The sequence below is a fragment of the Apodemus sylvaticus genome, chromosome 11 (genome assembly GCF_947179515.1).
Source record: "Apodemus sylvaticus chromosome 11, mApoSyl1.1, whole genome shotgun sequence".
In the NCBI taxonomy this organism is placed as follows: domain Eukaryota; kingdom Metazoa; phylum Chordata; class Mammalia; order Rodentia; family Muridae; genus Apodemus; species Apodemus sylvaticus.
This window is the reverse complement of record NC_067482.1, coordinates 75385064-75412780: the sequence shown is the minus strand read 5'-3', so window position 1 is coordinate 75412780 and position 27717 is coordinate 75385064. Positions and strand designations below refer to the sequence as shown.

General features: G+C 53.3%; 1 protein-coding gene across 3 annotated transcripts; it reads right to left on the bottom strand.

The window, feature by feature from the left end:
* On the bottom strand, positions 1-27717 carry Htra3 (HtrA serine peptidase 3). 3 transcript variants are annotated; one of them, XM_052198848.1, is made up of 9 exons: positions 27154-27714; positions 19210-19309; positions 16126-16348; positions 13992-14186; positions 13355-13387; positions 11896-12010; positions 3398-3446; positions 1986-2081; positions 1-1069 (listed from the first exon to the last, which is right to left on the bottom strand). In XM_052198848.1, the coding sequence occupies exons 1-9, from the start codon at positions 27554-27556 to the stop codon at positions 904-906; spliced, it is 1380 nt and encodes a 459-aa protein (XP_052054808.1). In that variant the 5' UTR covers positions 27557-27714; the 3' UTR covers positions 1-903. The 3 variants fall into 3 exon arrangements, with proteins under 3 accessions (XP_052054808.1, XP_052054809.1, XP_052054811.1); XM_052198849.1 differs by lacking the exons at positions 1-1069; positions 1986-2081; positions 3398-3446 and adding an exon at positions 9443-9726 and having other exon boundaries at positions 27154-27717; XM_052198851.1 differs by lacking the exons at positions 1-1069; positions 1986-2081; positions 3398-3446 and adding an exon at positions 9733-10166.

Here is a 27717-nt window from a genome sequence, read left to right as displayed (position 1 = left end):
TATGTGCTTGTAAACTTTAATTTCGTACAGTAGAGAAACATACAGTACAAGCAACGTGGGTAGTGGGAGAAACTTTACAGCAAAGCTCACAAATGCACTTGAAACACTAGGGAGAACAAAGATGCCCTTGGGAGTCTCCTGGCTACCCAGGTGGCCATCTTCAGAGATGGCTGCTGCACCCAGAACTGCATGCAGAGGTGAAGTGGCTCAGTCCTTGCACCTCAGGCAGGAGGCCGCTCCCTCTTTGGCCACCATGTGGTCACCTTGCGAGAATGGGCTATCAGGGTTCGAGACCACGTGATGGTGACACTGCTTCCTGCCTGCCTGGGCCAACACAGGGCTCAGCTTAGCAGTGAGGGATGTTAACCTGCTCCAGGTCAGGACCCTGGCTTCTCCAGGGGACAGCTACAGAGCCTGCCCTCCAGGGATACCGGGTGGCAGGGCAAGCAGCCCCTGTCTTACCATGGGAGGTGGGGTGTGCTGAGGCAGGTGGAGCCTGGTGGGGTTAGGAAAGTACCTGTAACGGAGAGGTCGAGGCACTGGGATACAAGGGAGAGGAGGTGGAATGGGAGCTGGGTGGGCCTTCCTGAGGGCAGAGGCGGAAAGCTGGGGGAAGGGCAGACTTCCAGGGAGGTTTCTAGGAGCTTCTAGGCCCAGAAAACTCAGATGGTAGCTTCAGGAGCATCTGGTTCAAGGGACACTGTGCTTCCTCTACTGGAACTGGAATTAAGGGTCAAGGCTGAGATCCAGACCCCTGGTTAGGCTCAGCCTTGGACTCAGCACTGGACTCAGAGAGGAGACTGCTGATCCTGCTGAGGACCACAGCAGCCCTTCATCCTGATGTCGTGAGGGCCAGAATCCCACCTTCTGTGGGCCTTGGCATGGCACTGGAGGAGAGTAGCCTCACATCACCACCTCAGGAGTGATGCTGAAGAGGAGGTCGTCATTCCCCCGCCGCACCTCCAACAGGAGTGAGGACTCATTTAGGACTGCCTCCTGCAGCTCACTGGAATCCACCAGGGGCCGTCCATTGACTTTGACGATGATGTCGCCATCTTGGATGCCTCCTCTGCCAAGCGGGAGAAAAGACCTTCAACACACATGTACTGTCAGGGATCACCTGGGCTCACCCGGCTCACCCGGGCCCAGCAGCAGCAGCAGTTTAACAAAATAATTTTGAGAACGAATGTCAGTGGAAGGCCAGTGGCACATGGCGGCCAGTGACTTTCAGACTACAGAAGGAGGGGCAGGCCCACCTCCCCACAGCAGAGTACACAGCAATGGGGCCCCTCCAGTTTCCAGAGCCTCAGTTCGCAACCACTAATGTGACCTGGATGAGGCAGAGGTCAGGATGCCAGGGCATGGTCACAGGAGACACAAAGCCTCAACTTGTGGTGTCCCACGACTTAACATTGCTTTGTTCGGGTTTTTGGTGTTTTGAAATAGTGTCTTATATGATGACTTAGGCTTGATCCCTGTCTAGCAGAGTCTGGCCTTAAATACCCAGTCCTTCTGATTCTATCCCCCAAATGTTGAGGATTCAGGCTTGTGTCACCATACCAGGCCTATACCTAACATTTCTGTAGTTCTTAATGTGTTAAGAAAACAAACAAAGCCTTTATCTTATTTCAGGGTGACTCCGGGATGGAGAGTCAGCAGGACCATAATGTTCTTTCTACAGAAAAGAAAACCGAGGCCCCGGTTCTTTCTGGAGAGAGGGAGGCTTGGAGTTCCCGTTTTGGCCCAGTCAGGGACTCTTCAGCCTCTGCTTCTCAAAGGGAAGATCCCTCTGCGCCAAGGACAGGCGTGGCCAGTGCTCTGAGGGACAGTTCATCCAGTGGTTCTGAGGAGCAGCCAGACTCCACAGCTCCTTGCCAGGAGGCTTGGGGTCACATAAGGTCAGTGAGGAGGCCCAGGCCAGGCCCCAGCCCACCCTCCCCCCATGTCTGACTGCCAGCAGCCCTGCCTTCGCCTGTGGAGCATACCTCTGAGAAGGTGAGTTGGCAACGACCTCTTGAACATATATTCCACTGCTGACCGCTGGAAAGTCTGGGTTGGCGGCCTTCAGTTCCTCCACCAAACTGGAAAGGCAGTTCTGGGTCAGCCTCTCTGCCTCTAGCCCAGCTCCCCGGCATGTGGCTGCCCCTTCCCGCCGCCACCCAAGCCAGACAAACGGCCTCTTGTGAGCTCTCAGAGAACCGGAGCCCCGGGAGATGGAACTACTTAGTGGCCACAACTAGCTTCAAGTGTGTGGAGGGGCGGCAGCTGGATGGGAGGACAGGTTACAAAGGGTGGCCAAGGGAGGACAGACGGGTGGGTGTACGGACAGAAGGTACTGGGTGGAGAAACGGAGAAAGGTTCAGTCATGGAATGAACTGAGAAGACTGGACAGATGGTTGGTGGACAGACCGATGGTTGGGGAAGCACACAATTTAAAGATGAGTTGCCATAACTTCAGACTTAAAATTTTGCTCCCTAGATTGACAGCTACTGAAACAAGATGAGGGAGTCAGGGGTGGTTGGTCAGTATCTCCGAGTTATCCCCAGAGCTTCGCCATGTAGTAGCTTCCTTCAAACCCTGGGCTGGACTTCCCTCCCTCCTTCCCTCCTTTCCCCCTCCCTTCTGTCCACCTCTTTCTCTATCACTTTCACCCTGCATTTCCAGGCAGCTGCTGTGTTCAGAACCTCTACCAGGGCCAGAGCCGAGAGGTGAGTGGGAACACAGCCATCTCCATGGAACTCACAGTCAAGGTGGCTGGCAGGGTGAAAGGACCCCTGACAGCCATTCTGACACTGTGGGTCACCACTGTGTTCAAGGGTGTGCAAACAGGGGGGGGGCTCTCTTCTATGAGTGGCCTGTGGAGATGGAGAAATATCCACTAGGATCTCAGAACATAACCATGTTTGGAAACAAGGTCTTTGCCACTCTAGTTGGTCAGGGACCTTGAGATGAAGTCATGGACTTGGGCAGCTCTCATATCCGGTGACTGGCAGCGTGGGGCTCAGACACAGGGTGGAGGAGGCCGTGTGGAAATGGGCAGGGTTGAGGGATAGGGCGGCCTGCTGAGGGGTGCCCACAGCCAGGAGGAGACAGGAAGAACTAAGACTGGGATCTCGGAGTGTGAGACCTGCCTGTGGATGCTTGATTTCAGTCTCTGGCTTCCAGAACTCTCAAGTAGAATGTTTCGGTTGTTCTAAGCCACCTAGTTTTAATTACATATTGTGGGAAAGCCAGGAAGCAATTCTAGAGGCTTCCTGGAGGAGGAACATCTGACTAGAGCTGGGAGGAGCAAAAGGAATTCATCAGGCAGTGGGGGTGGGTCTGACCTCTCTAGCACCCACCAGCAGCTGGGCACAGTGGAAGGGGTTCATGGGAGGACAGGGGAGCATCATTCACCTTGGCGTGATGGTCCGCATCCGGATGCCAATGAAGCGCTTCTTCCAGTCTGGAAATGAAAAACAGTGGCTCAGTTAAGCTACATGGTCACTGCCCTTGAGAAGGGAGCCCAGGGGAGACTCAACGGGGCCTGGAACCAGCAGCCCACCCCTGGCTGCTTGGGCAGTGAAACCACGAGGACAGGTTCTCAACACAAAGCAAGGTTTGGCACGTTCAAATTCTCATTTCACGAAAATTCCCTGGACATGGTGGGTTTAAACTAGCAATCAGTAATACCAAGAGTCTGTGAAACCCAGATGCCCAGGAAGTACGTGATGACAAACCGTCCTCAGAGAGGAAAGCAAAAGGAGAGATGAGAAGATAGTTTCAACTACGTAAATGAATCCTAACCAAGACAGGGCACAGAGACTGTTAAAGAACACAAGTAAGCACCCGTGGACCCAGGCAGGCAAGAGGGCTCAGCAGGTGAGAATGTTTGTGGTACAAGCCTGGTGACGTGAGCCTGATCCCACATAAAGGTGGAGAGAGAGATTCCACAAAGTTGTCCTGTAAGCCTCTACGTGAATGACACAAACCTCTCCTCAGAAATAATAAAAATTTTAAAGAGATTTATTTATTTTTATTTTATATATGCAAGTATTTTGTCTGTATGTATGTGCACCACATAATGCAGTGCCCGTGGAGACCAGAAGATGGCGTCAGATCCTCTGGAACTGGATTTAGAGCAGCCACATGGGTGCTGGAAACTGAACCCAGGTTCTCTGTAAGACCAGTAACTGTTCTTAACTGCTGTGCCATCTCTCCAGTCCCAATAGTAATTTTTTTAATTTATGAGGAAAGTCTCAAACCTGTGGCCTCAGATTCCTCTTAAAAACAAGCAGCCACATGAAACTCAAAGGAAGCAGAAGATGAGAATATAAGTCAATGAGCCATGAAATAATCCAGCAAAGAAATAGCCATTCTCAAAAGCCATTCTCCTGAAATTAATAAAGTGGATAGATAAATCATGAGCCACTGTGATCGTGAGGCAAAGACAGATAGTTGTCAATGTCGATGAACTGACATTGTTAATTGACATTGTCAATGTCACGAATTAGAGAGGAGGTGTCGCTGCAGACATTCAGACATCACAAGGCTGCTGGGAGAGCTAGCCACTGCTTGTGACCATGCACTTAGGGTCTGGAAAGCCCCAGGAACCTATGTCCACTTAAGAAGGAACAAATGACCCAAAGCCCTCCACCTAGTAAACAGGTTAATGAGTGGTTAAAAGTCTTCCCAGAAAAAGCTCAGACCCAGAAGATGTCACTACAGAAACCAGCAGTTTAAGAAAAAAAATGGCACAGAATCTACAGACACCTCCATGGGACTGGATATGACCCTGGTGTCTCCTAACCATACCCAGAAGCTAAACCAACAAACCTTATGTCTTGGTGGAGACAACTTTTGCAGCAAATCAGATCCAATACACAAAATGTATAGTATATCAGAGCTGAGACATTTAGTATAGGAATGCATAGGATGCTTTGACATTAAAAGATCAGCCTGATCTGGTGGCGTAGGTCTGTCATCTCAGCAACTCTAGCGACTGAGCCAGGAGAGTGGCCAGTTCAAGGCTTACTTGAGGTACAGAGTGAGTTCAAGGCCAGCCTCGGTGATGTACTGAAACCCTGACTCAAAATACGAAGTCAGAAGAGGGCCAGGGATGTGGCTCAATGGTAGAGCACATGTTTAGTGTGTATACAACTTGGGCTCAGTCGCCAAAACCTTAAAAAATAAGAGCAAAAATGAGCTAATGTTAGTCATAGAATAAAAAAAGAAAACCCATACTATGAGCTAAACAGACACACAAAATGCACGGGGCAAAATCTCACATGTGTACCTATGAGAAGCCAGAAACAGGATGGAAGCTTTTCAACTTACAAAAACAAAAACAAGACAAAAAAAACAAAAAACAAAAAACAAACCAAAACAAAACAAAAAAAAAAAAACCTTTGGCCATCAGCATGCCTAATGGCAAAGGACTGGATGCCTCTTCCTGCAAGGCAGGACAAGGAAGCCTGTTCCCAAAGCCTTTATTCAACATTTTGTTCAATATTGGCAATGAGGGTAGGTTATTCAGATGGAGAAGGAGAGGACTGTTCCTCTTTACAGGCCACACAATCATCTACATAGAAAAGGAACAGTGAAATCTACCAAGAACCATAAGTTATTAAATATTCAACGTACCAAAGACAAGTTTGCTTGCAGATTCCAGTAGCAGGCCATCAGAAACTGGCCTGTAGACTGTATACTCAGTATAACGTAAGCTGAAGAAAGCCAAATGGATGTTGTGATCCTGGATCTGAGCTTGCAGCACTGTTAAAATACCAACCCCTCACCCCAAATTCTTTGACAGATACACCACAGACTTTTGACTTTCTTCCACAGAAATGGAACAGCTGAGTCTCAACTGTGCCTAGAACAAAAGAGCTGGGAGAGCAGAGCTGACGAGAGCCAGCAGAGGGGGCGGGGGGCTTAGACCACTTGACCTTCCTAGGAGACCACAGACTTCCTAGGAGATCGGAAGGCACAGGGCCTTGCGGCACTGGGATGTCATAGAAGGACTGAGTTACTGAATTTTGCGGTAGAGCTGGGAAACCACTTAGGTGGAGAAGGGAGCGTCCTTTGAGCAAATGGTGCTAAAAAAATCCATTATCCAAGCAAATGATGTCCGAATAGCTGCAATGCCCAGAGGGGCGGGGTAGATGCTACTTGAATCGCAGATGTACTTGGGCTGAAGTTCTGAGGCTTGTGGGAGGTCTGTGGTGTGGCTGGAGCAGGATTCTGTGGCTGCTGATGCTGGGTAATGAAGTAAGGGTGGAGACAATGCAGATCTCTCCAGGAGGAAGAGCCAGGGGACTTGCAGATGGACGGCAGAGGGGCATAGGACTCGGGGAGAATGAGGGAGTGCCCTTGATGTCGTGCTCAGCAGGTGGGGTGCAGGTACAGTGTCCTGATAGTCATGTGATGTCCTGTAAGCATTTGTACATTCAGCTCATGCAAGGAGAGGCTGGGAGGTGAGGTGGGGAATCCAGAGCATCTCTGCAGATGCCACCTAAATCCAGGAACCTGGACCAGGACAGGATGAAGCCCAAGTCCTAAGCTTGGGTGTTCAGAATACCCCTCCTTTGACACCTACTCTTGGCCTATAGCCCAAGGCCGTGTTTACAAAGCACAGCTTTCCATAGGTGTGGGGAGCAGGGCCTCATCCTTTTCCTGTGAGGGGTGCCTTCCTGGCAAAGGTGCAGCCTGGGGCTACCTTTGACTCCAGAGACATCTTTAGATGGGGGACCACCACTGCAGGTCACCCGGCAGTACCCCAGCTCCAGCTCCAGAGGCTAGATCCTTTAGACACGCTGCTGAGGCTAGGTGCAGAGCAGAGGTACCGGTCTACAGACTCCCGAGGCTAGTGCCTTTTGTAACTGTCAACCCTTCCATTCTGTCCCTATCTCTGCGAGAAATCACTTCTCTAAGGCACATGCAGCCCAGTGGGAAAGAGACTAGCACAGGTGGGAATCGTCACTTTGCCCACAAGTATCCCCACTTTTGTGAGCATCAGGGCATCAGGGACAGAATGACAAGACAGGCGAGGGGAGGGTACCTTAAAGGACTGAGACAGCTGGGACATGAGAATGTTCTAGAGCTAGAGGGCAGCGGCTACAGTATGGGCCACTGAATTGTGCTTGCCAGCTTCACACACACCTCCAATGTCGTGGGCAAAGCCCCACCCAGCCAGGGCTCCACACATTTGAGGATTCAGTCTGAGGCAGGTTAGAGGGATGTCTGCCTCCAAAGGTAAGCAGGGAACACTAGTGACATTATTTCCAAACGGGTTTCTTAGTTTAAGCAGATTTTAGTGTTTCTGGGTAAGTTTTGTCTTTAAAGAGGATAAGGCATATTTTTGGAACAGGCCATTAGGTCCCCTGAATGATGTGACAGGCCCTTCTGCCTCACAGCTTTGAGTGGGGATGGAGTGGGAGGAGGGTGTGTAAGCCAAGCACATCCTCCTTTGGCAGCCAGTGTGGTTGTTGTGCACACTCCACAGTCCTCAGAGGGAGCTCCACTCCAGCTGCAAGAACCTCTGCAGCCACAGCTGCAGCTGGAGCCAGGACGAGGTCTCGCTCTATCCGGCCAGCTCCACACAGTTCTGGGACACCTCACTCCTGCCTTGAGAAGCCTTGGTGACCTCCAGACAACCCTGTCCACAGATGCTTCAGCCCTGGCTGCGGCAATCTTGAACAAGTTGGGGGTGGGGCACCTCTCCAGTGACTGTGGGAGCTGTCAATCACAAACTGCTGATTGGTAGTAGCTGTGCTCTGGAGAGGCTTGTGATTGGTATTCAGGAAGCTGTGCTGTTATTGGTGGAGTCCTACCCGTGCTCTTTCTAGCTATATTAGGACACATCCCTCCAGCCCCTATAAAGGCTTTTTCCTGATTGGTGTTTTTACCTACTTACTTCTGATCTTTATCACAAATAGAGTGGGTTGAACTGGTTGCATAAAAAAGTAGACAAAAATATAAAATAAAATTTAAAAACTAAAACCACACACACAAAGTTCCAGACTGGTTGGCAGCAGCAAGGAGGCATTTGAAAGTTTCAGAGAACCACGGAGAGCTGTCAACCCTAACACCCAAAGCTCGGAGCTGTAGACCCAAGAGGGGGCTGAGAGTTTCAGAAAGCCACCAAGAGCTGTAGACCCTGACACCCAAAGCTCAGAGCTGTAATCCCCAAGAAGAGGCTGAGTATTTCAGAGAGGCACTGAGAGATATAGACTCTGACACCAGAAGCTCCAAAGAGTTCCAGAGATCCACAGAGGATAGACTCTGAAAGAAGATGGCCAAGAAACAATACTACAGACAGAAAGACCATGAGGACCCCAAAGAGAGAGCAGAGACTCACAATCTGTAGGTGTAGAGGGTGGTAAGGAGGGGAGCAGAGGGTCCCCACCCCCAGCACTCTGGAACAGTAACTCTTGGGCCTTTGGAGCTGCCCTTTGCCTGTCTGTGATTTCTCTCAGGTCAGGGCAAAGGAACCCCAGCCAGCCAGCTGTCTGTGACAGCGCCTCAGCTTCCGGTTGACCCCTCCCTAACTCCCACTTTTTTCAGCACATCATCCCCCTCACCCCCACTCCAGTACTACCTCTTGCCTTTTGGTAAACCCCAGTGCCTCAGTCTGAACAAAGCCTGATTCAGTCATGAGAAGGTGGCTATGCCCTGACATCTCCTTGCCTCCTCTCAGTCACTAACCCCTGCCCAGGAGCCAACATGTCCTACTTTCACTACCTCCTCCAGTGCCTCATAATACCCAGCCCATGTAGGTCCCCTGCTCTGAGAGTCTCCTCAATACCACCCCTCATCAGCCTTCTGTGATGTTGGGCTATCCTGCACTGCCCACAGCTGGGATAGGCACATGCCCATTCCTGAGCTCCTCTGTCCCCTTCTCTCCTGTCCAGGCTCATTATTCAGATGTCACATGATTCCAAGGTCCCTTTGGAATCAAGTTTCCCTCCTCTCCAAAGGGAAGGCTCTGAGGGCACAGTTTAAGAGAGGACAGGGCAGCTTGTGCGGTCTTGGGAAGGAGCTGAGGCTAGGCCAGACATCTGGTCCAAGGCTAGTCTAATCTTCCATAGTCATAGAGCTGTCCCCTGAAGGATGTAGAGGCACAGCTGAGCTGCTGCTCTCCTCAGCTTCCAGCTCAAGCCCCTGCTCCAGACCGTGCTTCTGTAGCAGGCCCTGTGTACTCTTTAGACCCACCACCGCCTCATCTGGGACGCTACCAGGCGTGGAAGTTCTTCCAAGGGAATCTGAGACCTGAAGAAGCAGGCATGTGCCCTGCCTCTCTTGTGATCCCAGAGCTCCTGGCTCAGGGCCCAGGGGACAACTCCCCTGAGCAGTACTGCTCCAGTCACTCCAGAATCTGCACCAACCCCTGGATGAGAAGAGATGCTCTCAATGCCTCCCTGATTTAATAAAAGGGATGTGTTAAAGAACTTAGATTAGCAGGGCTCAGATCATCTGATGTTTTTATTTAAAAATGGAAAAGCATAAATAAGCACAAATTTCAGACGGACATTAAGTCAATGGACCCCTTAGCTAAGCCTCGTCAGACCCTCTGGTAGTAGGAAACCGGCCAAGATGTGGGCGTGGATAGGCACTGTCCTTGGATGATAACAAAGCTCTGGGATGGGGGTGAGCATTTCGGCAGAGCCTAGGCTGAGTGACCAGGTCACGGTGACTAGGACAGTTGCTCTGTGACAGAGGAGCAGATCCTGTGCCCAGGGAGCTCTTCTCTGAGAATAGATGAGACAACTAGGGGACAGGAGACCACTGGCCTGTTTTCAGTACAGCAGTCACCCATAGGCCAGTCTCTGTGGGTGGAGTTCCCATAAACAAGCTAAACTAGAAAGCCCCAATCACTAGACAAAGGGCCAAGGCTCCCAATAGTCTAGGAACCCTAGTCTAATTCTGAGCTTCCTACTGGCCAAGAGAAAAGGTGGCTAGTTCCCACTATTCCCCAGAAGGTGCCTCGGATTCCTGGGAGGGACAGGCTCTGCCTGCTCCTGTCATCTTCATATAGGGCCACTTGGAACAGAACGAGGCTCCTTGGTTGCAGTTCTTCATGGGACCAGTCTTGGCTGTACTGGGGTCCTTGTGTGTGGCTGGCAGGGCCGCAAAGGAGGGGGCAAGCAGGAGGAAGGCCCCTGCTCTCAGTGCAGTGCTGGTGAGAGGGCTGGGAGGAGACAGGGAGGCAGTGTGAGGGGATGAGCAGCAAGGTGGGGTGAGACCTGGGCGCCGGCCAGGACGTGGGCGTGGGAGGCACATGGTAATTGGCCACTCACTGAGCTGAAAATGGGAAGGCGGGAGCCCCCAGGAGCCTGAGATCAGAAATGGGGTTCTTTTCTGGACAGTGGCCATGATCACCAACTGAAAAGATTAGCATGCTTTCACCTGGAGAGTAATCTTGGCAAGCCTTCTCCCTAGGGGGATGCAGATGGCCACCCATGGTGTGGAGTGGGGGCAAGAGGGACTGGAAATCCATCTTTTGAATGGGATGAGGGAATAGGGGTTGGCAGGAGGTGACTCCCAAGGATTGGGTTCTTGAACTTTGTTCCTGAACAGAGGATACCTTGCTGGGCTCACAGTATGACTCATAGGCTGAGAAGGGTACTTAGGGATGGGTAGATGGATGGGTGGAGCATGAATGGATGGGAGGAAGGTGGATGAGTGAGCAGATGAATCATGGATGAGTGGATTGATGGTTGCACGAATGGATGGGTGGATGAGTGAGAGAGTGGATGAATGCTGGGTGTGTGTACAAGTAGATAAGTAGATAGATGAAAGGATACGAGGGATGAATGGGCAGATAAATGGGTAGATGTGTGGCAAGATTCAGGCATAAATGGAGGAGTGAGTGACCATGTGGCTAGATGGGAAGATGGATAAATGGATGTAAGTATGGATAGATGAATGGTTAGATTGGTGGATTAGTGAATCAGTGAATGGGGGTAGATAGATGGATGAATGGATGGATTGATAAATGAATGAGTGGATGGTAAATGGATAGGTGGGTGAATGGGTGAATGATGAATGAATGGAGATGTGTATAAATGGATGGATGGATGAATAGATGGGTATATGGAAAGATGAATGGGCAGGGTGGGTAGACTGGTAGCTGGATTAATGGATAGATGGGTGGATGGATGGATGAATGGATGGGTGGGTGTATGGGGTGTGGATGAATGGATGGATGGATGGATGGATGGGTGAATGAATGGGTGGATGGGTGAGAGGGTGGGTGGATGGATGGATGAATGGATGGATGGATGGATGGATGAGTGGGTGAGAGGGTGGGTGGATGGATGGATGAATGGATGGATGGGTGGGTGAATGAATGGGTGGATGGGTGAGAGTGTGGGTGGATGGATGGATGAATGAATGGATGGGTGGTTGGATGGATGGATAAATAGATGAGTGAGAACTTGAGTGACAAGTAGATAAATGGATGAATGGATGGAATGGTAATAGAATGGATGGGTGGGCTGGCATACAGATGAATGGTTAGATTGGGGAGTGGATAAACAGGTGAAGCACAGATGAAGGATTTGGTGTGGAGGTAGATGAATGGTGGATTGATGGGTGGGTAGACAGGTGGGTGGAAGGAAACAATTTTCTGCCAACTAAGGAGTCTCAGAAATCTAAGCTTGGATGGTGGGACCTGGGAAAAACTGTGGAGGAGCAGGGGTGATTGTGTTTGTGGGCTGAGAGGCATGGAGGAAGGCCCTAAGAGAAGCTGGAAATGAGAGGACCTGGGGTCTCCTGGCTTGGGGAGGGGAAAGAGCCTAGTTAGGGGTAAACATGGCATATATAGCTCCTGCAGCTGGGCCCTGGCCAACTTGAATGGGGTTGGGGGCCTCATCCTGGGGACCCTGCCTTACCTGCCCCTCTGAAAAGTTCTTTACCTTTCACATGCTTGTTTTGGAACTCAGAGAGGAAGCGTGTGATGCGATCCGAGGGGATGGCAAAGGAGATGCCAGCTGCAACCTTGAGTGTGTTGATGCCAATGACCTCACCATCCTGGGCAGAGAGAGCAGAGTGTGGGGTTACCCGGTGGGGTGCGAGCAAACATATACTGCTGCTGGGCCGGGCAAAGGGCGCTCCACTGAGATGCCCCAAGCAGCCTCAGCCATCCTGTAGCCATGGCTCTCTGGGTCACACCCGGGTCAGTGACACTGCCCCTGCCCAGTGTGCCACCAAATCCTGGGGATCTCTCTGCTCTACCCCTGGAAAGGCTTCTAGGAAAGCTATTGTGTTGCTCCTGCCTCCCCAGCTCCAGCCCCCTCTGCCCTAGGAGGCAGTGTCCACTGCACCCGGGACACCATCTATCCCCATCAGAGCCTGCATCCCCTCTATCTGTTTTGTACAAAAGCAGAGAGCAGTGAGCAGGGCCAGGGCAGCAGCTCATAATCTGTTTGGAGCTTAGCTCCCACCCTGCCCTGCTTCATGGAGCCAATGCCGTCAGATCAGGAGCTGCTCAAGTCCATGGGACCCACTCCTGGGCAGGACACCTCCCAAAAACCTGGCCATGGGAGAGGTGCAGGATGCTTGCCCTAGACGGGAGAGGTGCAGGATGCTTGCCCTAGACAACCCAGCCAGGGCCCTACCAGCTTGTCAGGGGACTTCTTTGGGGCCTAGGGCAGAAAGTTAAGAATCTATCGCAGGCCCTGCCACACGAGCCTCTCCATCAGCTGCCTTGCCTGGAGAATCATGAGTGTGGAGGAGATAGCCACTTAGCAACACTCCCAGGTGCTATGTCTTGTCCTTGGCATATCCTTCTCCACCTATCCATTCATCCCTCACTAAATGCTCCCAGCCCCTGGTCTGTCCCAGGGGTGAGGCCCATGTCTCTTCAGAGCCTCCCTCATAAGGGCCGGTCAGGTGTGGGCACTACCCACTCTGTGGCTAAGTTCCATTGGAGAAGGCTGCACTGAGTCCTCAGTGCCTGGGATCCCAGCTGGATCTCCTGCCCTATTCTGGAAAAATCTCAGCCAGGATGGAGCTGAGCCTGGCTCTAGAAGGAGTGTGGGTTACAGAGTTCATGGGTGTGGCCTCTCCTCCAGCCTTAGATTATAACTGAGGACAGCAAGGCCCAGGGCAATAGCAGCTTGATCTGTGCCCCCATTGCCCAATGGCATGGGGGAGCACATGGCCCCAGCCTGGCAACTGGTCTCAATTGTCCTCGAGGATTCCAGGCAGCATGGAACTAGGCCTCAGGTCTTCCTGGCCCTCCAACACAGCCACACTACTGACTTCTGGACATACAGTTCCTAGGGCTGCATGGGATTTGCCCCTGTCTCCAGCCTGTGCCTCTGTGTGATTAAAGCCTAGAAAACCAGACACTGCACTTTAGGGGACACTTACCAGGTTCACCAGGGGTCCTCCCGAGTTTCCATACTGCAAGGGAGAAAAATATTATTAGCTGTGCCATGACCCCCACCCTCCCCCATGGTCCCCAAGCTCTTTCCCCACCACTGAATCCAGTCAGTGATGAGATGCGTCACTGGAACTGACTGCCACTGCCTTGGTGCTCAACTCAAAGACAGCAGCAGGTAATTATCCCGCTGACTCTCCAGGTCTCTGCACAAGCCCTGTGCTTCCATGTTTCTGCCACTCGCTAGTTGCTAGGTAGTTGCAGGACAGGCAGTGCCGGAGGTTTGGTAGTCTCTGCAGATAATGAATGGCTCCAGCTACCAGACATAGAAGGCACAGGGGTACATGCCAAGGCACCCAGGCTTGGAGCTGTGTGATTGTCGTGGTGCCATCCAATATAACCTTAATCCTAGTAAAGTGACAAGCTGTGCAGGGCAGGCTAAGACCTTCCAGGGGTGTGACTGGGCCACCTCATCCCTGCAGCTGTCCAAGGTGGCCCATCTCTGGGAGGCAGTCACTGGGTGAGGGCTCTACAGGAGATAACCTCTCCATGGTGGTGTGTTGTATGAAGGGACAGGGCATAAGCTGGTCAGAAGTTGCTGAGGTCAGCCTTGCCCACAGCACTCACATTGATGATGGCATCTGTCTGGATATAGTCCATATCTGAGTCCCGGAGACCCAGCTCCTTGCCATCCCGCTGGGCAGTGCTGACAATGCCCGTTGTCACAGTGTTCTGCAGGGCAAAGGGGCTGCCGATGGCCACCACAAATTCGCCAGGCCGCAAGTCTGCCGAGTGACCCAGCAGCAACACAGGGAGCTTTTTCTGGAAGAAGAAAAGGGATATGAGAGAGGCCAGAGGTTCAGACCACAGACAGGGATCCTGGCAGGCTGGGTTCTGGAGAGGAAGGAGGTTATTCACAGCCCTCAGGCTAGGCCAGCAGTTGGCTGAGACTAGGGCTGGAGCCTGGAACCAAGGCTCATCATCTTAGGAGGCTGAAAATGCCTGTCATGGGGAGGTACAGAGCATCCAGGCTAGGCCTGGCCTCTGAAATCCTTGAGCCCGGGGGTTTGCTTTCTTTCACATGGTCTCTCTGTGTAGCCCTAGCTAACGTAGAACTAACGATATAGGATGAGGCTGGCCTCAAACTCACAGAGATCCACCTGTCTCTGCCTCCCGCATGCTGGGATTAAAGGCTTGTGCGACTGCCCAGCTAAGCCTGAGATTTGGTGACAGCTTGGTGTGCTGCACTCAATAGAGTCACTCCTTGGATGGCCATGTCACTTCCTGGAGCCCTGTTAAGGACCTGGGAACCCTAGTTTGGAATCCTTGATCCCTTGTCATAGATACATGGGGAAACTGAGGCCATCTCTGGCACATGAGATACCGGAACACTGTTTTACACAGGCCCAGCAAAGTCCATCTGTCTGTAGACTCAACTACCTGACTCTTCTGCTTTGTGGTCTTGAAGAGCCATCTTATGCGCACATCTCTTTTGAGGGTAGCAGAGCACAGGTTCTGAGCTTCAGAGGCTACAGGAGGTAGGTGTGTGTGTGTGTGTGTGTGTGTGTGTGTGTGTGTGTTACTGAGGCACACAATGCTTGTGTTGCCAGTGAAAGACTGGGATGCTCTTCCAGTCAGCTCAGGACAATCTTCTTGCTCTGAAGCAGTGGTTTAGGGAAGCTATGGAAGAGCTGTGGGGTCCTTCACTGCCCTCGGCTTTCTGCATCTGCACACGGGAGCACAGAGCCTCTCCTCGCCGGGATGCCCTGAGCACAGCAGAACTGCACACTGCTCACAAAGAAGTTGGGTGTCCATAGCGTGAAGAGATCCTGTCACTTTAGCCCTCCAGTCTGTGTCCCGTTCCTGCCCCCAATTTCTGTGTTATTCTGAAGAAGGGGTGCACCCAGACAAGGCTCAGAACTCTAGGGGGGCTGCATTCGGATGACTCGTTATGGATCCTCCATCGTGGGAGTGAATTCTGCAAACTCTGTCACCAAGGACACTGAGAAGCTGCATCCAGGAGGGCCTCGGCTCCACTCAGCCACTTGACTGACATCTGACTCAAAAACATCTAAAGGAAACTATGAACCGGACCCCAGCTAAAGGCACGGTGACATATCTGATGGTGAGTGCGAGGGATACAGGAAACCCCATCCCAGAACCATGCCATGGTACCCCTGGATGCAGTAAACACCAGTCTGAGGAAGGCTTGCACCTAGGCCTGGCAGCCTGACCCTGCCACTGTCAGCTGGGATCTTAGGTGTGTGATCAAACGTCGCTGAGCAGCTGTTTCCCCCCCAGATTACAGGTGATGAGAATTCTTATCTCCCCAAGGCCCCATTTCTCCCTATAAGATTCTACGTGATGAATCGATCAGGTCCTTCCTCCCAGGGCTCTGCCACCAACAAGAACAAGCAACACCACCCAGATTTCTAGGAGCTGCCAGTGACTATTGTAGATCCGGTGGCCCTGACACAGGGCTGTCTTGGTGGTCAGAGTAAGTGTAGGAACAGAGGGGAAAGGTGAGGTCTGTCAGTCCACAGCGACAGGGGTGTGGATCTGGCTAGAACAGTAAAGAGGTAGAGAGGTGTGGGATGCTGTCCCCTCCCTCCTGTGTCCTGCTTGCTCCTGATGTTGGCACCTTGGGCAAGGCGATTCAGGGAGTGCTTCTCTGATGTGGCCAGTGGCCCTGGCCTCGGGTCCCTGCTATCCCATGGGAAGGGCAGGGCTACGACAGGCAGGGGTATGTCATCCCACTCACCTTGGGGTGGATTACGATAGTGGCGATGTCCGACTTCTTGTCGATGTCCTGGATGGTGGCCTCATAAGCGTCCCCATTCTGCAGTTGCACCTTCAGCTGCTGCCGGCCTGAGGCAGTGCTGGAGCTGGAGACCACATGGGCGTTGGTGATGATCAAGCCGGCTTCAGACATGATGAAGCCTGACCCACTGGACAGCGGCACATTCCGGCCAAACAGAGGGTGTCTGCACAGGAAAGCATGGGGACATTCAGCACGGGGGAGTCAACGTGGTAGAGGGAGCAGAACCAGGTGGGGTGAAAGAACACACAGGCTTGGGGGACCACTCCCTCCTCCACCTGGGTTTGAACTGAGGCTGCCACTTGCGGGTGTGGCCTTGCCAACACTGAAGCCAGATCCAGTTCATGGCCATAAAGATATGACTGTCATCTCTGATCTGCAGTTTGCTGCAGTGAGACAAACTATCACTGGTGTCAGCATATAACAGCCCACAGTGGCGCCGATGCCTGATAGCAGGGCCCTAGAGATAAACAGTCAGGACTCTAACTGCAGTCCAACCTAGCTGAGCTGCCTTCAGGCAGACTCTGTAAGTCCCTTGAAACTCAGTCTTCCCATCTGTGAAATGGGTTATCGGCTTAAGGAACCTTTACTTTCAGGATGGGATGGGGCAGAAGGTTGGTGCACCTTGGGTAACACAGGAAAGGACATGGGCCTTGAGGACACTAAGCAGGTGGAGGAGCACAAAGTATCTGGCACTCTTGAGTATGGTGTCAGTCTTTTCAAAATGTCACCTCAGCCTGGCAAGACCAGGGAAAACAACAAACATCCTAAGTGCCCCCTGGAGCCAGGGACGAGTTCCAAGCTCATGGGTCAGTGTCCCCCAGACAGATGAGATGCAGTCCTGACCACAGCTGCGTGGTGTGAGCTCATTTGGAAGTGGGTCTCTGCAGGTGTGACAGGGCTGTGACATTCTGATGGCGTGGGGCCCTACGTCCAAGCATTCGTATCTTGAGAAGACAGGAAGCTGGGAGAGGCACAAGGGGGACTGTGAGAGGCAGGTGGGAAGGACACCCTCCAATCTGAGGACACCCAGAACCACTAGAAGCTAAGAGGGAGCCCAGGATCTGGGAGTGGTGTCCTGCTGTGCCCCACTGTCTAAGCTTCTGGTCGGTGAGGCTCTGTGACTTTGTCCCAGGTAAAGACTGCTGTACAAAGCCCTCAGACTGTGGCCCCAACATGCAGGACTCCTTACTGGGGTCAGGCAGGAGGAGGCAGGGCAGAGCAGGCCTCCCACAGTGGCAGGCTGCTTAGCTTCCTGCTGAGAACAGCAGTGTCGGTGGCTAGTTCCTATCTACCAGCCTTGTCTCTCTGAGAAGAACACCCAGCTCCTCTCAGAACTGCAGACAGGGACCGGGAGAACTCTGCACCTACACCTCACAGGGAAGGGTAATGGCTGGAAGGCTCTGGCTGGCTGTCCTACCTGGGCCTCACCCACCAATGAGGTTTTAGCTTCTCTAGCCAGCTGCCTTAGCCTGTGATTGACCAGCTCAGGGGTTGTGCCCCAGTCCCTTTAGAGGCACAGAGTCCCTCCTTAACCCTTTCTGCTGAGAGAGCAGAGCCTCTTAGTGTATCCACTGGTAAGTTCCTCAATTTTACCCCAGGGTGTGTGTGTATGTGTGTGGTACATATTATATATATATATATATATATATATATATATATATATATATATATATGTATTAGTGTGTGTGTGTGTGTGTGTGTGTGTGGTGTATGTAGTGTGTATGTGGTGGTATGTGGTGTGTATGGTAGAGGGGATTGGTGTATATGGGGTGTGGGGTGTGTATAGGATGTAGAGGGCTGTGGGGGTGAGTTTTGTGTGTGTGTGTGTGTGTGTGTGTGTGTGTGTGTGTTCAGTTTAGGCCTCTGTTCCTACCTCCTGACAGGGAGACTTTAGAACTGCCTTCTGGGCTCATGGGAGAACACCATGAGCAAGCTTACAGGAAAATTCTTGGAATGCATAGGTTTAAAAAGCTGTCAATCACAGCAGGGATCCGATGAACAGAAAGGTCCCACGTCCCATGGGTATGGAGTCTGCAAACATCTGGCTCATTTCTCCTAGAGCGGGAGCCCCAGAATGATTTGAGAAAACAGACTCAGAGCCTACATGCTCCAGAGCTCAGGCTAGACCCTGGATGAGTACCACTCGACTTCCTCCCATGCTGGGTACCTTGCCCCTTCCTGCCACTGTGAGGCTGTGGCCACTGTTAGTGTGCAGGAGGTCGAGTAGGCTGACACTTTGCCGGCCTTAGAGCAGAGAGGGAGGGATGGTGATTGACCCCGGGCAGCTCCACACCAGAGCCAGACTAATAAGTGGGTCAGCAGCTTCCCTGATCTCTATCAGGTGGGCTCCTGTCTGGTTCCACCGCCCCAGCTGCCCTCACTATGCAGCTGCAGGGCAGGAAGGGTGGAGACTGTTGTGTCTGGAGATCTGAGGCTCCTGCTGTAACTGGCCTCTCTCTGGGGGGGTCTAAATCGAGACCTGAGGACCGGATGTGAGTGATGGGGGCTTGGCTGCTGTGTCTAGAAGGCAGGCCTCTTCATCCAGCACAGACCTCTCTGGGACAGAATGCGGGGTGTGGGAGAACGGAAGGAGTCCCCACCCCTGTGTGTGAAGACAGATCCTTCCAGGAGGCTAGACCACACACCACACAGTGGGCTTCCTCTCCCATGGACAAACCTGCTTCCCTATTCACCGACGTCCACTCAGGTCTCCCTCCCCACCACCACGGATTGGCATACCCTCCCTCACGCCTGATCTAGACACAGTTGTCCTATTGAGCTGGCACCTCAGTGGGACTGTTCCCTGTTTCTAACTCCTAGACTCCTAGATACTCACTTCAGGCTAACTTTCAGTCCCCAGTACCCCCAAGTTTCAACAATTGCTACTCATCCCACCCTGTCCCTTATTATACTCCTGGCTGCTGGATTCAGATCTAGTTTGGGGGGGGGTGGGCAGCAGGCAACAAGGCAGCTGGGAATGACCGGGCAGCTGCAGAGCAGCTCGAGGGCAGGGGCCCCACGCACCTCAGAAAGAGCTCTATGTGGACCACGGCTGGCGCAATCTTCTCCACCACGTCGGCGATGAAGTTGAACTTGTACCTTGGACTGGTCAGCTGATGGAGACCTGCGCTGGCAGGAAGGACCAAGGGTGTCAGTGAGACCTGCGGCTTTCCAGCAGCCCCTAGGCCCAGGGCGGAAGAGGGCCTGCTGAAGACCCATATCCGGTCTCAGAGCCAATGTCAGCATGCTTTGTACCCCATCTTTCAGACATGCAGGGCTACCCAGACATTGGGGCTAGGGGTCCCTGCCCTGGATAATGGCTAACTAGGTCTTCTGAGATTTGAGATTGCACATTTCCCCCCACTGGATTCCTCAGGGCTGGGCAGGAATCTAAAGAGAATTTGCATCTTTGCTCCAGGAAGCACAGCACTGAGGCTGGGGACCAGAGCCACGAGGCTCTTGCCTGATCCCAGGTAACATCAGTATGATGGAGAGAGGACCACCATCGGGCTCTGTGTGCCTGAGGGCCCGTGTGCTCAGAGATAAGGGCACAGTGAAAGGGCTGAGGCCTCCTCTCCTGAGCCATCTCATCCGGCCTCTGTGAGGCCCTTCCTCATTGACTGGGCTGTAGATTCCTGAGTGGACAGAACCCCGCCTTTGTCCAACTTGGCTGTAACCCAGGCCTACTTGCCAGGCAGCACACGACCGCCCCAGAAGCTTCATCACTGGATCAGATTTCTGCCGCCATCAGCAACAGGGCTGTGGCTTGCCAGGACCACAGGCCCAAGGCATGTGGGTGACATGAGCCTCCAGGTCCCGGTCTCTGACACCACACTGCTTGGCAGTGCTAAAGAGAGGTTCCTGGGGTCTAAAATGAGCACAGGACTGGGAGCTGCACACAACTGGGCCAGCTGGACATGCTGTCTTTTGGCTGTGTGGCCTGTAACAAGCCAGTTACCCTCTCTGGGCCTTGACTTTCCCATCTAACAAGTGGGACTGAAGGTGACCCCTCGTGGGGCCTGGGTGAACTGATGTGAATGTGAACAGTGACATTCCCTGTCCCAGGAAAACACGCCCACTCTGAACCAATCATGGGCTAGTGCTGTCCCCTGGCAATGTCCCTGACTCCCCCGGGTGGCAGCCTGTGGGGAGTGGAGCTGTAGAAGCAAAGGTGGGGACAGGAAACAGAGGCTTGTGAAACATTCCCTAGCCCAGACTCCAGTGAGGTTTACCCAGGCACTCCTGCCCACAGCCTTCGTGAGCCCGGCCCTGGTGTTCACAGGCAGTGTGTGACAGCGAGCGAGTGATCAGCCAGGGATGGAGAAGTGTGAACGGGGTTGGGACAGATGGAGCCTGGGGTGCATGAAGAGGACTCCTGTGCAGGCAAAGAGATCTGCTGCCCCTGACTGGTGATCAGAGAGGCCGGCTAAGTGGGCTGAGACCTGGGCCCAGTGTGTCTGTGACACAGGAGGAGGGAACTCTGTCCTTCTCGCAGACAGCATGCTTTACTGCCGAATGCACTTCCAGGTCCCACAGAACTTTCCCTGGGCTCTGCCCCCCTGGCCTGCCAGGCCGACTATGGGTAGTGGTAGGACTGGGGCAGGAGCCAAGGCCTGACAGTGTCCCCAGGCTGCTTGGGCTTTGACCTGGAGGCTCCAGCCAGTCAGCAGACATTGGTAGGTCACTTGTCATTCCAGAGGGAGGGTCTGACTGACCTTTATGACTTTGTCAGCATGGTGGGCAACAGGGGTGGGGCGTTGTCAAAACTTGCAGAAAGGTGAGGACCACAGAAAAACCAAAGAGATACTATACATGGCTCCATTCCCCAGCACTGTCGACTCAGAGCAGAGACATGCTTGGCCCACGCAAGCCCAGCAGTGACCAGCACAGGCACAGAGCCTCCCCCCCATCCCCCGAGCTCCCTGGAAAGAGGGAAGAAGATGATACAGCCGCCAGCCCGAGCCTGCTCAGCCTGGCCGTCAGCTTGCCTACCGCAGAGCAGCAGCCATGGCCCAGAAAACTGAGACTGAGTATGAACGCCATCCTAGAATGGCAGGTTAGCCCTGCTGCAGGTCAGGAGCCCCGAAGAGGGACAGGCATGGCCCTTTAATCCGGGCCTAGTCTCAGATGAGTCACCATGAGTCACATAGAGGGCCCCAAGCCCCCACCACAGGCTTCCCACATGAACTGGCCTGGCTGGGCCAGGAAACAGCTCTGTTTATTTGGGGTTTCTTAACAGCCCCACCCCCATGCCAGGCTGAGCCAAGTTCTGAAGGCCGTAGTCTCAGCACACCCAGCTGTTGGCTCTATATTTTTGTTTTTTGTTGTTTTTCAAAAATAAACGGAATCTGAAGGCCCGGAAGTTTGGTTCAGCAGCCTGACCCAGAGCACAGCCATCAGGGCCAGGTGTCTGTGGCCTCAGGAAGCAGGGCGGGCTGTAAGAAATAGCTCTGGGAGGGAAGATCACCTCAGGGCTCCGTCTCCAGCATGCATGCCCTGACAGTGGATGACCCTCAAGCAGGGTGGTGTGGTAGCTCTGGACAGTCACAACTGCCATGGAAGAGATGGGGAAACAAAGGCATAGAGTGAATGAATGAATGAATGAATGAACGAATGAATGACCAAGACATACCACAGGGGCACCCTACACTGTCCCTGAGGCCGTTCACTGCACGGTTCCATCATCGTGGGTAACAGAGATCCAAATGTCCCGGAGTGCATGAGCCCAGTTAACACACTTGACACACAAAGGAGCCTCATTCTGATCTCCATGTCTGACTCTTCAGCCATGTCCCCCAGCTTGCCTACTTCTTAACAGAAAGACCCCACAAATCTCCCAAGCCTCCCGAATTCACCGTGCCTGGGTTTTCTTACTAGGGGACGGCCACAGCCTCTCTTCCTGGGTCACCAGCCAGCCGTGATGACGAATGTGCAGGCTTGGTATAGTGTGAGGCCTAACGGGGGATGGCAAGTAAATCTAGACACGGCACGTGTTTCCTGTGCAGATGGGCCTAGGAGGCTGAAGGCAGCATTGAGCGCCCCACACTGGCCAGGTTTACTGCCCCTCCTCACTCAGTCACAGGTGGAAGGGCGTTCCAGACGGGGCGCTGGGCACCTCTGTGAACTGAGAATAGCCTCACAGCATATCTGTGAGCAGGCAGCACCTCCTCTAGGCGTTGGCTCAGCCAGCAGAGCCTGGAATTTCACAGCCAGAGGCGCCTGGCTGGCCCCAAGCCAAACACAGGTCAAGGCTGGGATCACCTGGAAGCTAACCACAGAGCACTCCCACAGAGCAACACAGAGCTGCGATGTGCCTAGGTTGAGGCTCTGTGCCTTGGGCAGACCACCTGATCTCTCTAAGCCTTGTTCCCAACCTAGACAGCAGCCACTGTATCAGCTCTGGAGAGCCCAGTGAGGGCGACTCTGGGCCTGGTGCCCTATGCCTGGGGTGTCGTGTGTGGTGCCTTGCACCCGGGCTGGTGCCCTGATCTGTGTCTGTGAAGAAGAATGGTGTGTGGTGTGTATGCTCCAGACTGGGCAGCTGCCTTCCTCTATGTTCCATTCACTAGGTACGACCTGGGTCTGAGGGCCACAGACCGCAGCACCGCCCTCTGGGTATGACAGATGGATCTTAAGGTAATGTATGTGGCCCAGAGACATGGGTCACTTAGGGACAGGCAAGCTTTTAAAAGAAAGACAATCAGTGAGCTGATCAGCACCCAGGCAGGCATGCTGCGGGAGGGCTGAAGCGCTCTCTGCTCACTTCCAGGGCCAGCCCATCCTCGGAACCCAAGTACTGAGAATACTCTGGAGCAGTGGTTCTCAACCTATGAGTCGTGACCTCCTTAGGATCACATATCAGATAGCTTGCATGTCAGATATACTGTTATAATCCATAATAGTAGCAAAATTATGGTTATGAAGTAGCAACAAAAATAATTTTATGGTTGGGGTCACCACAACGTGAGGAACTGCATTAAAGGTCACGGCATTAGGAAGGCTTAGTACTGTTCTAGAGAGGCCCTCAGTGACGGAACAAGTGTGACTTTTGGCCTAGGCCTTGAGGAATTGGCATATATGACAAAGGGACTGTGTGTGCAAAGGCAAGTGACACTGGGCACAAGAGTTTGGGACCCGGCAGTTGAGGACTCTGTGTACAGGATCTGGATATTCAGGTCCTAGAGTCTCAGCTGAAGGTGTCTGTAGCCTGAAGGCCATGCTGGTACCATGGATACACAGGCACAGCTTGGGGTGCCCACACCTGTCATGTGTATAGTTGAGGAATGCATGTCTGGCCATGCAGCTGCAGCCCCAGGAACAAGGTCTTGTGACTGTACTGTCTCTTATAACTTATTCACCAGTGTCCTCCAGGGTGGCCACCATCTCATGGGCCCAAGTACTATGGTATATCAGACAAGCAGGAGGGAGTCCGGGGGACCAGGGCTTGGGGCAAGCTCTCCCTTACTTTGAGAGTCCTAGGGTAGCACACTACAGCATCAGAACCTGTCTTTATAAGGTACCCAAACATTATTCTCTATGATGAACTCCTAAAGGCTTCAGAAGTTGTGGGAGGAGTCTGAGACACCTGACCCTAGGAATTCTGGTGGCCACCTCCCTCAAAGCCCCAGGCTGTAGATATCCTGCCCAGTTGGCTGTGACATCTGCATAGGTCTGGGATCTACAGTGAAGGCCAGGAAGACTGCCTGCCTCCCTGTCTCCATAGGCCAGTGAGCACACACAGACTCTTGATGCTGCAGGGCATGGGTGATTATCATTCTGTCTAGGTGGTGCTATCCTCACAGAGTCCCATGTCCACCTCTGCATGCCCTGGAGGTGGATGAAGAAAGGGATGAGGCTTGGGCAGAGCTCCTCCTTGTACCAGGTTATAACCCACAATCCTATCCAGCATCTAAGAAACATACGGAGCCACTGGTACCCTGCCAGTCCACACGCACAGCCACACCACTGACCACTGTCCCAGCAGGCAGAGGGACAGATACAAGACACTTCTTCTTGCCTCGTTAGTCTCACGTGTTCAACTCCAAGCCCCTAGAAACTGCTAAGAGGAGGGAACACAAAAGCCAACCAAAGCTCGTAAATAAACAGGCTGGAAGAGGCTGTCAGGGCCTTACACACTAAAAGCTGCCTGTTAGGGCTGGAGAGATGGCTTAGTGATTAAGAGCATCATCTGATCTTCCAGAGGTTCTGAGTTCAATTCCCAGCAACCACGTGGTGACTCACAGCCATCTGTAATGAGATCTGATGCCCTCTTCTGGTGTGTCTGAAGATAGCGACAGTGTACTCACATACAGAAAATATTTTTTTTTAAAAGCTGCTTATTAAATCTGTGTGGGAATTTCCCAGGGCTCCCAGCTCTGAGTTCCAGTAACATGTGGGTGTCTGTCACCACAGAAGGGCTGTGGAACATTGTATCTGGTGAGCCAGCAGGCATCTGTAAGCAGCTCTAAGCAGACCCTTGAGTGCAGGTCATACTAGCAAAGGGACCCTTCTCTTGAGAATGCACTTCTAACATGCAGGTGGGACCAAACAGCTTTCATCTCTCCCAAAGGAACCACCTGACAGGGTCCAGGAGAGCTACAGGGACCCATGGGCCCAGGCATTTATAAAACATCACCTACTGTGTGCAACCAGGTGCTGCAGCCACCCCTGCCATGAGGCCCAGAGTGAACAGGAAGCAGAGAAAACAGACAGGTCAGTGGACAGGGGTACAGATCTAGCAATGAGGCACAGTGGTTAGGGAAGCCAGCTCAGGGTGGGAGGACATGTGAACCCAGAAAAAGGAACCCTGCTAGGTGAAGGATGAGGGGCAACTGTGGCCAGTGGGCAGAGCATGTGCAAAGGCACTGAGGTAGGAGGGAGGGAAACCAATAAAGTGGCCAGAGGATGAAAAGGTCGCAGAAGATGGTAGTGGAGTGTGTGTGTGTATGTGTGTGTGTGTTGGCAGAAACAGGGCCTGAGAGGTAAGTGTAGGAGGGTAATGGAGGGAGTCTTGTTGGTAACATGCAGGGCAGACTGACATGGGTCACCTGGCTGCCAGATGAAGTGAGGCAGGAGGATGAGAAAGGTGGAAGCCATCATCAGTGAGTGTTGGCTTGGCCTCCCTCTGCTATCCGGTCTGTTCTGAGACCCCAGTGCTACACAACCTCCTGCTCAGACATCGCCTGCCTGCAAGCGGGACTCCTCAGGTCTCCCTGTGCCGGGCACATGCCTCAGTTCAGAGCATCTGGGCGTTGTGGCTTGTGCTCAGGCTGATTAGTGAGTGTGCTCACAGAGAACATGAGGGGATGCAGGCGCATGGACAGAGGCTACGGCCTCAGTGTCCTGGGGCTGAGCTGTCAGCTGAGCTGGGAGGAGGAGTTAGAGAGACAGCTAGGCTGCCACCGGCTCTGGAGAGGATTTAGCAACAAGGAGCTGGGCCAGTCTCCATCTGCATGGCGCGAGGCTGGCACTCACGCCAGCATGGGAAGCTTCTGCGCATCGGGAGATTGCAGCCCCTGCGGCGATGACCCTGGAGCAGGCAGAACCTGGAACGTCCAGGTCAAAGCAGGCAATGGACAGGTGTCAGGTTCAAGGTCACTGGCTCTGTCTAGCTGTAACCATCCTGACAGGACTGAATGGAGACACTGTGAAGGACACTTGTGCCCCTCCCTCTGGCTACCAGACGACTGAGGCAGTGATGAGACTGAAGCTACGGGTCAAGGATGGATGGGAGCTGCTCGGTCAACTTTACCTATGTCCCTCTATTTAAAGCTAAATGTCAGGACCCCTAGATGGAGGTGGGGGCTGTCACTGGACCCGTTCGCTCCTTTTCCCAGTGTGGCCACATTGCTTTAACTGGCCCCTAGAGGATGGATGGCAGACCCTGGCTTGTTAACATCTCTGATAATAATGTGTCCTTCCTCTTTGGCTACAGTACCTGCCAGTTCCTTGGCAGCTTGAGTTTTGATGGCGATGCTCTAGATCAGATGCTCTGCCCAGGCCTCTCCACTCTCCCCCATCCTTGCCAGGGAGCCCCATTTACCGTCCCAACTCAACACCTCTCTTGGGGGAGGGTTGCTCATCCTGAAGCAGCAATGGTTCACCCAGCACAGGTAGTAACGCTGGGACCAGGCATGACTTGTCCCAGGGCTAAATATTCCTTGCAGAGCTCTCTCCTAGGCCTGACATCAGACCACTCATAGCCGAGGACCCAGAAGGCAATGAAGCATTCAACTGAGGACAGTGGGTCTATGAAGCCTACGCTCCTGCCAACACCCACAGCGGTTCTGCCATTCTTAGCAATGGATGCCTGCCTGATCCACAGGCCGACTTCCTCCTCTTTCTCCATACCTCTGTGCCCTCCACAGTCTAGAAGTCTCAAGGGTTCCAGAAAGTCTGCTTTTTTTTGCAAATGGCTCAATCTGTAAAGAAGGAAATCCACCTCGATCCCTGCCCATCTATGCCTAGAGCCTGATGCTAACAGTATCTGTCACATGGGAGACCAGGGAAGGGTACACACCAAACACAACCAAGACAGGAGCAGAGTGATGCAGGTGTCTGGCCACTCTGATCCCTCTGCCTCTCAGACAGTAAGATGGGCACACAGAACCAGCACCCAGCACACCCTGACAGAAGAGAACAGAGCAGAAATTGAAGACAGAGACCAGGAAAGATTGCTTGCTGGTCATTCCCTTCTAAGTCACCGGAGAACTCTAAGAAACAGGAGTGTGGCTGAGTCCGAGCCTCACAGCCCACCAGAGGCTACCAGGCTGCCACACTAGGCATTCATTCTAACTTGTTTGTGACTTTGGGGGACAACATTTACCTCTTGGGGCCTCAGTTTTCCCATCTAGAAGGCCAGAGGGCATCTGAACTATTCTTAAAAGGCTGCCTAGTGGAAGTGGGCAGATTTCCCCTGGGCCTCAGTTTCCTCAGAGCAAGGCTTTTTGAATTTCTGGTGGAGCTTACCAGAGGGGCAGGCACCCTTCTGCAGCTGGCGCACCGGAGTCCCGGAAATCTGCAACGCACGACGACTGGCGGCCTGCAGCGCACATACGTCGGCATAAGTATGCCCGTCTGTGCCACACACGGTGTGGGTCCAACGGCAGCGGCACACGCCGCGCACGCACTCCAGACTGTCCCCGCACGGTGAGTCTAGTGGGCGGCCGCAGGGCTCTCCCTCGCTGGCAGCGCACACCAGGCAGCAGTTGCAGAGGTCAGGCACATAGCCCCCAGGGCAGCGAGGGCTCGGACAGCGCGACACATCGCAGCGCGCAGGACACGGAGCCGCCGGGGGCTCCCGGGCCAGCGCCAACACAGCCAGCGTGGCCAGCGTGGCCAGCGTGGCGGGGAGCAGCGCGCGCGCCTGCATCACGGAGAGGCGGCGGCGCAAGACCCGCGGGGACACCGAGGCCCGGACAGCTCAGGCGCACTCTGACTGGAAGCGCAAACAGGGCATCGTGTGGGAACTGACCGTGGTCTCTCTCAGACGAGCGTCAGCAGGCGCTTAAAGGCCAGGGCCGTCCGCCCTCT

Bases quoted from the DNA above. Each gene is read 5' to 3' on its own strand.
- Htra3 (XM_052198848.1), bottom strand. From the start codon at position 27,556: ATGCAGGCGCGCGCGCTGCTCCCCGCCACGCTGGCCACGCTGGCCACG. The intron at 13,388-13,991 runs GTGAGTGCTGTG...TCTCCCTTGCAG, and splicing joins AGACAGATGCCATCATCAAT to TATGGAAACTCGGGAGGACC. The intron at 1,070-1,985 runs GTATGCTCCACA...CCCGCTTGGCAG, and splicing joins GCCAACTCACCTTCTCAGAG to AGGAGGCATCCAAGATGGCG.